General features: G+C 37.3%; 1 protein-coding gene across 1 annotated transcript in view; it reads right to left on the minus strand.

Moving 5' to 3' along the window:
* Window positions 1-10,509, minus strand: part of KAT6B (lysine acetyltransferase 6B) — a 116,746-nt gene that overhangs the window by 105,430 nt on the left and 807 nt on the right. Inside the window, exon 2 of the mRNA XM_026851465.1 lies at window positions 5,738-6,630. Coding sequence (XP_026707266.1) covers window positions 5,738-6,358 — 621 coding nt within the window. The 5' untranslated portion in view covers window positions 6,359-6,630. The remainder of the gene's footprint in view (window positions 1-5,737; window positions 6,631-10,509) is intronic.

Below are 10,509 nucleotides of genomic sequence, written 5' to 3' on the forward strand. Positions count from 1 at the left end.
GGGGGGGGGGGGGGGGGGGGGGGGGGGGGGGGGGGAAGGATGAGTCTTACAAGTCTTCAGTGATCTGCAAACAGATAACCTGTTTGCAGAAACCAAGTCACTAACATCAGAAATTGGAACCCAACCTCCACCTCTGTCATACCTTATGAAGGAGCAGACAAGTCTAACTCAGGAAATAGCAGGGTTTAATTTCCCTCCCACCATACAACCCCAGAAAACTTTTACAAGCATGGTTCTTGGTTTGATTCAAATGTGCCAAATTGTAAAATACAAAAAGGCCCCAAAAGCTATCTACAGTGGCACAAACCACTCCTCCACAATCTGAGACAAGACTTTTCCACTTCAGTTTTAAATGTCGAAAAGATGGGGTAAGTCATTCTTCCATTTCTGGCAAGCTCCAGTATCTCAAGTGTGAATAGGATCCATTTGTAAGTGTTCACTTGGCTTCTGCACGGAATTTGTACTTTTAGAATTACAGAAGCTACAAGTACAGCAGAGAGGTGACAGAGCAGCAGCACCTAGCAACCATCCCAGAACTTCAAGGCCAAGAACAACACGCACTGAGGTGCGGGCCATACTTCCAAGAAATAAAGATGTCTTGTGAACTGAGGTAATTAAGAAGCACAAATGTGAGTTAGCATTTGTCAAGTAACACTAACATTTCTCAGTTTTTATTACCACAAAGATGTTATGAGGGGAAGAACACAAGTTATCTCAAAAGACAACAGTATTTTATTGATTGACAAAGTTCAAGCCTAGATTTCATTCTTCTTTTTTATACCCCTGTCTACAGTGTCTTCTACTGTTGTACTGCAGACACTCTCCTACAGCAACTTACCTAACACTGCATTTTGGACCTCAGACTCACCCTCAGGAGCACAGACTGCATATAAAGACAGCTCCAAAGTTAGGCATTATGAATATCCCCTTACATCTAAAACAGCAAGACACATTCTGTAGCACTTCCTTTCCAACGAACTTTTCTGTTTCTGCTCAGTGGAAAGTCTAGAGGCCAGAGGGGAACAAGGTAGAGCAAGCAAAGAAATCTCAGCCAACAGTCTCTTGTTGCCTACCCACAGGAAGGCAGGAAACTGAAAAACTGAGCAGGGAGGAGCCTGGATGCCAAAAAAGCAATTCTCTATAGATTGGCCCTTTGCCTGAAAGACAGAAGGAGGAACACGCAGTGTCTGCACTGGCACAAGCTACATACCAGAAAACTGAAATTTAATCCATGCCAAGTTACACTTTGAAAAGCTAAATGTACGTAGGCCAGTGAAAACAAAATTAGATAGGAGTTCAGAGCATGAAAAATTAATAAAACAAGTTTAGTTTTGCATGAAAGTCAGCTTAGAAAGACAAACTAAAAGTGAAAGGGGGATTAAGAAAAATGTTCATGCCAAGAATCAGATGGAAACAGCCATTAACACAGTCGCTAAGCTGTTCAAGAGAGTGTTCAGGAGAACCAAGAAAATACAGTATGGATCAAGTCATCTCCATTTGCACTGCATCTTTCAAAGTATACTTCAAGTAATTATTTATGTAATTATTCTGAACATAGCAAAACTGAGATGAAAATGTTACGGTGGCCGTTGTATCTTCACCTTTTAAGCTGAATTTATTCTTTCTAGTTATAGTAAAGAGCTGTCTTAAGTAAAGTATAAGTAAATAAATAGCCTACAAACACCTGCTTCTTCAGGTTTGTAGTCACACAGCATTTGTGCTCAGGAGTTGGCTAACCCCTGTGACCTAGTAGGTTTCATGCAGCTCCCAAACTGCAGAACCTTCCCAGCGCTTGTCCAAGTGACAAGGAAGAACACAGTGCACGTGTGCACATCCACACAAAACACACCCCCAATATTGCCATTCTACAGCTGACACCATTAAAGATAAATTAAACACCCATCTAAAGACTAATACAACTTTTAAATACCACTTTACTGCTGCATTTCCAGAAGTGTATTTTAATTCATTAAAGGCTTCTCAAAAAGCTAAGTATCTCTCAACAAGTTCAGGTTGATTTTCCTCTCTGTTCACACCCTTTCCTACTATGTTATCAGTTTTTACACTGCATTTTCTGATTAACATACTCATACAGCCCTTTTCAGAAGATGTTGGGTGAGAGAAGGTGTGAAGCACATGAGAAGGTATCTATGCAAGATACTCTGAACATAAGGAAGAACACATACGAGCAGTTAAATTGTTAAAAGTAACTATGCACTGCAATATAGTAAATGCACAAGATCAAACTACTAGGTAACAAATTTCCTTCCCCCCCCCATATTTCCTGTGTCTGTGGTTTTTGGTTTTTATCTGCAGGAAAGAAAAAAAAAAATTACAAGTCTTCATCCTAAAGGACACCACTGTTTTCAGTTTCCACCTCTAGCTGGAGGCTGGTCCTTTAAACACACCAGTTTAACACTTTAGAACAGGCATCTTTTGAAGTGCTTTCATTCAAGTTACCTGTCTACATCAAGTAAGCATCCACCTTAATGTAACCACCAGAATATTCTGGATAACTGCGATGTCCCTTTGAAATATAATTTAGACCACTCATTACACTTTATATCAGGTACAGCCTAGATACTGTATACTGTTGAGAGCTACTGACCTTTCAATGGAATATGTCTGGGATCTGTCCTTCCTGTGAGCCTTGTGCTTGCATTTCTTCACACAGAAGCGAAAAAGCAAACCTCTACACACACTAGGGAATAGAAAGGGGTGGAGGAATAAAAGATCTTAACAGCTGCACTGCCTACTTCTTTGCCCAAATCTGAAGAGTCAGGGTATCACTTGAAGGAAACACCATCTTTACTCAAATGTTTCCTTCCAGGACTATGGATAACAGGAAGAAACACTGCAATACAAGCTACATTGCTGTAACTACCTGCAGCTATTTCTACATCTGATGAAACAAAAATCGCTCTATCTAGTTGGACTGGAGTTAATATGAAGACAAGAAAAGCAGCTCCATATCATCAACACCAAGAAGAAAATCTAGCACTTTAAGTTCCCTGTTCCATGTAAGTATTTCATCGAATGCAAAACACTCAACACCCCTGCAACACAGTCAAGGCTCCAGGTCTGCAAAACTAATGTCAGTGGCACTGCACTGCAATAGTACCTGTCTTCTCAGTGCATTAGATACTTCAATGCCTCTGGGGGATGGGGGGAGAAGACAAGAAAACCCCTACAAAAACAAAAAGCACCCCAAAAAACTCAGGCAAAAACAAAACACCCCCACAGGCAGTACTATCTCTCTTCCCATCACCTTTTACTCGGGAAGAAAGGTTCAAAGCCTGCATCTGGTACTTGTGTGAAAGTTCAGATTGCCAGAGGGAACTCTGATGCACTTCTAATGTACTAAATCTTTTAACTGTCATCTCGACGAGATATTAATTATGCATTAAAAAAGTCAACATTATTCAAACTTTTGCAGTTACCTAAACAGATTTCTGCACATCCTCCTGTTCTTTTTTCTCCTCAAGGAGAATAAAAAAGATACTTGAACTTTACCTCTAGTAACTAAAACCAAAAAAACGCAAACAAACAAGCAGCTCTTACTGTCCTAGCTATACAAACTGCCAAAGAAACGCTAAAATACACCACTCTCTTCAAAGATTAGCCATTCCTGAGAGATGCCAGTTGGCTGCATTTTACTGTATAAAATTCAATACATAATCTTGACATGCCCCATACTGACACTAAAATACTTCCAATAAAAACGGCCTAAAAGTTTTCCTGCATCGTCATTCTCCTTATTCATGAATTATCAATTTCAAATGAACATGCAGTCATGTAATAGACACCTATGTACAGTTACTTTCACAACTGCCCTTTAAGTGTAAAGCCATACAGCTTGAAGACCATCAAAAATCATACATACAAACTTGGTTTAAATATATTTATCCAGTAACCTGTGTCACAACTAGCACAACAAAGCAGTGCACTACACTGATATGCAATTACTAATTCGCCAATCTTATATCAAAACTATTTCTGTCAGGAAAAAGTGCATGCCGAACCATTTTTAAACACGCAAATCACACTGCTAATTTTGAAGCACCCAAATGAAATCTTCTTTCTTGCCAAAGCACTTGCTACGGAACAGATTTGTTTGGCTAACTTCTAAAAGACAGATTTATCCTTATACCAGTATTTCAGTACAGCAGTAATGGCTTTTTCAGCACTGTGACCCAAGTAACATTCCTTGCAATGGATGCCAGTCCCAGTAGGTAGCCTACCAAAGGAGATTTTTGCTTCCACAGAATTCACGTGAAGCATCATACTATTAAACTATTTTGGTTGCTTGGTAGTCCCATCTTCAATTTTTTCACATCACTAGAGTATCAGAATTACAGAAGAATCTCTGAAAGTACTTCAACAGCTTTATCGCTACAAGTAATTAAATCTTTATATGGACGGCTACAGCAGTAGTCACACAGTAAGCAACACCTCTGAATTTCCATTCTGATTTTTAAGAGTGCAAAGCTCCATGCATCCTTCAAATACCTGAGAAGTCCAATTTGACAGAAATAGATATCCATATATAAAAGGAACCATATATTTAGAGAAGCTCACAAAAATCAACCCACAGCTACCAACATTTGTAGTTTACCTCTGACATTTCCACAAACACCTGTTCCTGTCTACACCACTAAATATTTCTAACACAAGAACTTTCTACTCTGCATCCTTCAGTGCCTTCCACTCTTTCCTTCAGATGAAGGAAAAAGGCAAGTGAAAACCAATGATGCAGTTTCTAGGAGACACTAATAGCACCTCTAACTACAGCAAAATTGTCTGGATTATTCCATGTCAAAAAGAGCTGCTACCAAACTTTCCCACTAATAGTGGGAAAAAAACCCCAAAACAAAAAACCCCACAAATCTCCAACTTACAAATAGTCAAACTAACCCAATTCAAATAGAACAGGTAGCCTTTTTTTTCCCCACAAATACACTGAAAACTCAAAACACTTTATCTTACTAAATGGGGAATGATCAAAGAATGCCTACAGACATGTCTTTGACACTATCCTTTCAAAAAAACACTAATTGACACCTCCTTCTCCCTCAAGGCAAACCATGTGAATAATTAACCTAAAACCAAGGCCCAAGAAATAGCAAAAACAAACCTGTGTAGGAGTCCAACAAAACTGAAATAGGAGGAGGATTCAGCAGTTTAGCTCAATTTGTCACTCTGACATATTCCTAGAATATTTACATTAACTCCAGTTCCTATTAACTGTAGTTTGAAAGCTAAGTATCTATATACCAATATCCTTACAAATAATAATTCTAACAGTCTTCAATATCAAGGGTTCTACTTGCAGTATTTCAGGTGGGGTTCAAACTACAAGAAAATCAGTACACCCAGGCATAAAATAAAGGCAAAAGGCCACAATCAAATCACATTGTAGATTTCAACAATGCCAGTCTGCTAGGCAAGACAGAACAATCTGACACTTAGACATCTATGCTCTTTCCTGATGCTCTGTTCATCTACTGAAAATCCAAAGAGCAAGCTATTCAACACAGAACAGCAGGACATGGGGAGCTAAAGTAAACTTCCTTTAGTGGAATTGATTCTGTATGGATCTTTGACATGCATCCTCACTTACATACCTTTAAAAGGCTAAACAAAGCAAGGAAGATTCATTATTTATGCATTAGGTAAATAAACAAAGAACAAGAATCATTTCTGCATTACTACATTTGCTCTCACTTTTCAGACTTACCTGGTCTTTTTCATGCGGTAGAAGGCTAACAGGTGGAAGAGAAGCTGGGAAAGTGCTGGAGTATTTTGGAACTCCTTTGCTTTCCAAACTGCCATAATTCACTCTATATTGAGGTCCATCCTTCAGTAATCTCCCGTTGTTCACAGCACGTTTGGCCCCCAGACGCAATCTCTGCTGAAAGGCAGGATTGTTGAAAATATTTGCTAGGTCATTCTGACTTCTCAAATACTTCTCTATGTTTTTCAGGGAGGAGCCATTTGGTTCTTGAAGCCCTTCAATTGCTCTTCTCAAGAGTTTATTCCAATCCACATTACGAAGTTCATTACAAGCTCCTCTAGATCCCTTAACAGATTTAGGAATAGTGCCAGGTTTAACAGATGAAAACCGTCCAGGATTATCTGGGTCCTTGTAGGATGCAAGGCCTTTGTTGGTAACTTTAAGAATAGAACCATCTTGAACACTAAGTTCCAACTGTTCTGAAACAGTCTTCTTATCTAATCCATGGGAAGCACAAACAGCATGACATATTCTCTCTTCAGAAGGCCTTTGCTTTTGCTTTTTAACTTTCTGTATAGCTTCAAGAATCCACTCCGTATAAAGAGGGTTGGCAAGTTTTACCATGGTTGACCAGTAATTGTTTCCAGCCAAGGGTTACCCATAGAGGTTCCTCCTTATCCTTTTCCAAGATCTTTCAGAGGTTGTTCACACCTCAAACACAAATCAAAGGATTCCACATTCTACTTGGATGCATCTCAAAAATATCCATCCCAAGTCAGAAAAGGCAGGGAAATACCTGCTGATTGAAACTTCCAATTACTTTACCGTTATGGAAAGGTAGAAGGGATTCATTCGTGATGATACTGGTACATCCTTATAAGAAAGTCTGTTGCAACCTTTAAAAAGAAAAAAGAAGAGGCAGGAAGAAAATAGTTAATGCTGAAACAGTAAAAAGAAACAGAACAAATTCAGACATGCATTCATACCGTAGATGCTGCAGCATGCAAAAATCTGTGAAGTATACGAAATGTTCGCCAATTCCCACGCTACACCAAACAAGTAATCATAAAATCCTTCCACACTTCTCATAACATTGAGTGGATTTAGTTTTCCTAAATTCCATCACCCCAGAACTTAACCTACCGAGTTGTTCAACAATTCCCATTCAGCCAGAGATCTGAACATATTCTCTAAAACACAGTGCCTACAAATAGACCCACTGGTATAAGAAAATTACTATCTACATGGATTATACATGCACTAAGAAAAAAAAAGAGAAACAACCAACAACCCCCAACCAATAAATGCTAAATTACTAACCACTGCCATTTCTTACAGAATGTTGTCTGTAAATGCCATGCCATACGCTGATTATACAGCTTGGAAAAATAAAAAACTAAGTATCAGAACCGAGTTACTAGTATTACATCCTTCATTAATACCTAAATACACTACAATACAGAAAGGAATCACAAAGGCACTTCTCATTCTAAGGTGTGCAGCAGAGGCATGCATTTTTGATGCAAACTCTTAGAAACTGACATGAAAATGAAGTAACAGGAGGGATTTTCACAGAAATAAGCTGTCAGCATGAAGACATATAAAGACGCCACATTGACAAAATGTTTTGGTGACTCACTGTTTTTCTTTACTTATTATAGAATATACCACTCCAATAGAAACTTCAGTGGCTACAAAAACTTACACAAGAAACCTGAAAGCACATTTTGATCAGGACTGATTCATTCCTCAGGTCAATATATGGGGGAAAAAAATTTAAAAAATAAAAACACCATACAGATTGAACTAAGACAGTAGTCACCTAATGAAGAAGTAACTCTATTTGAGGTATTAGTTTTCAATGCCATGAAATGTGAGAACTTTTGAAGACATTAACAGAATTGTATAATTACTTCAAATCAAAGGAAAAAAAATAAACACCAGAAGAGGAAAATATTAATTCTCAATAAATAGTTTGTTTTGTAAAATAGAAGATTCACCAGTTTCACAGGAAAACTGAGTCAAGCTGGAACTATGTTTATAAAGCTATGGCAAGCAGCCTGTAACTAACAATAATATTTTGGATTTGTCTTGGACCTTATTTTTATTCATTTATTCAAGTCATCTTGCAATTTCAGTCCTGTTTAAAACTTGAGTAAATTATAAATAGGAAAAAACCCTGAATTGATGCAGTAATCTAAATTATTTTCAATTTGTTAAAAAGATTCCTCTGCAGCTGTGAAGAGGATGAGTACAAAACCCACCACTGGTCCCATACCTTCTCCTCCCTCTACCTCCTCAAAAAATCTCTTTATATTTAAACTCCAGATCATGTTTCACAAATTATTATACCTACACAACAGGATTAGTAACAAAAGAACAGCAGATTATTGGTGAATATAAAATTGCTCTATACCCAAACAGTAGAAATATTAATCAATTCATTTTATTAATTTGTCATTCTCTAGGTTTGATTGAAGATTAAGCATTTTCAGATTTATAAATATGAAATTTCAACTGATCAACAGAATGAAAAGACAGAGTCCTGATACAAATGCAGGGCCTGAATGTTTAACTAGCTTTCATACTGAACCCCATTGATCTACACAGATTGGATCCTGTTTCATGCATCCAGTTTGTACCCATGCAAGCTATATTTGATAAGTTCTGTATATTTCAAGTATTTGTAATAAAACAGTAACTTGTTCTGTAAACAGACATTTTAGTTTAATCCAACTTGAAAAAGCCATTCTTCCTCCAACAGCATTGTTTATACTCACTGTTTTCAGATAATTCCAAAATAACACTGTAGCTGTAAAATGCAGACAAATTTAGGGAAGAAAAAGGTTTCCATGGTATTATGAATCCTACAAATTCTCTCAACACTCTGACACCGAAAATACAATAATACAACAAAGTAGAACTCTATACATAGTGGAGACACACACACTGAGACTATTTTAGATGCTCTGCCTATATATTGAGAAGATCTCTGTGGCTACATAAAACCCCCCAGATTCCTAGAAAGCCACTTTTAAGTTATTTAAACTGTTCTATTATGAGTCTTCATGAAGATAGTCAGTACTTAATTAAATGCCAAACACTGCATTTGCTGAGTCAGACGTACTTGCCTTATTTTTAAGCCTACTGCAGTACCGTCGTATTAAATTTCATACAAGCAACCACATCACTTCCATTAAATTCCAGAACACACAGTGCAAGGTCTGTTCCAAGCACCTGGACACCAATGAACATTTCAGTATAAATGCTGTAACTTGTGAGTTAAAGGAATTTTTATTGGGCAGTGACTGTGGCAAAAGGTGAACATAAACCTGTATCTTAATGTAAAGTCTGCTGCTTGGTACAGGAATTCACAGCAATATACATTCACAACTACATTTTTACTTATTTACTTAAAATTCCTTATGTGTAATACAACCTCCTGCATACTAGTGCCTACTAAATCAACACTAGCTGAGTGTATCAGCAGAAGCATAGTTTCCAAAACTCACGACAGGATATTTCAAGAGGAAAATCAAGACATCTTAAATTCACACCTTCCAACAGAATATAAGTTCATCCTACTTTAGGAAACCATGCAAAGCTCATCTGATCCAGTTTTTGAATTGTTTTACCACAATCTAGAGTCTCTGTTATGCTGCCACTTTGCATACATGCTTGAAGTGTAGCACTCTGACCTCCACAAATGGTATGACAAAATATAACATACATAAGATTCAGAATAACTTCTTAATACCTCTTAATAACAAACATCTTTGCCAGCAATAAAATTCAGCTCAGTGATCCTGGAACTGCAAGTTATAAAGGTCTTTCATAAATCAAGTTAAAGATAGACTGATCCAAGATTAGCAATACAGAGATATAGCCATATACATGCTGAGTGACTGGATAAAGACAAAACAAACTGCTTTAGAAAAAAATTTTCCAGAGTTAACATAAGAGGACACACAGAAACTTAACATTCAGGTTCCCAAATTCACAACTAAATTTCACCAAAACTACAAGGTGGTCATACATAATTTAATATCAGAAGTGTGATACTTAACCAAACAGATTTTGAGGAAATACCAATTTTTAAGAGTGATTATACATTAGTAGCAGGCATTCATTTCTATTTATTAATTTTCCTCCCCTCATAATTAACTGTTAATCAAACCCTCAACAGTACCCAAATCTATCAAAGTACACAGATTAGATTTTCCAGACTGCTGAGCTCACAAAACCGCTTCAAAGTTTTATGGCAACAGTCATTAAGCAAGCTCTTTCATGTCATATGTCATATTTCAGCTTCTATCCACTATGGCATCTTATTTTGAAAATAAGAACATTTGAGAAAGTTTGATTGCACTATATTACTGACCAAGTCAGTTACTGAAGAACTGCAGAACATAAGTATTCAGAGTTAAATACATTACCTTTAAGACATGAAAAGCCATCTCTAGTCAAGGCTTGTCCCTTTACCCAAGTCATAAATTATCAGATAAATACAAAGAAGTTGCAAAATTGCAGCTTGGGATTTAGAATGACTGCAAATACGTCCTTTATAAAGCACACACATATCGTACAGCTGATTCTAATTAAAGAATACACTGACTGAACATGTCAGTCTTGGGTGTCATCAGTAATCCTATAATCCTGTAATAAAGTCTCTTTTAGACCAAACTAGTATCTAGAATTATTTCCAAGTGATCCAGATTGTGAAAACAAGCTGTGTAGGCAGAAGAAAAATTAGCTACGCTTCCCCCCCCCCCCCC

The sequence above is a fragment of the Athene cunicularia genome (genome assembly GCF_003259725.1).
Source record: "Athene cunicularia isolate RWA chromosome 6 unlocalized genomic scaffold, athCun1 chr6_part1, whole genome shotgun sequence".
NCBI classification, from domain to species: Eukaryota; Metazoa; Chordata; class Aves; order Strigiformes; family Strigidae; genus Athene; species Athene cunicularia.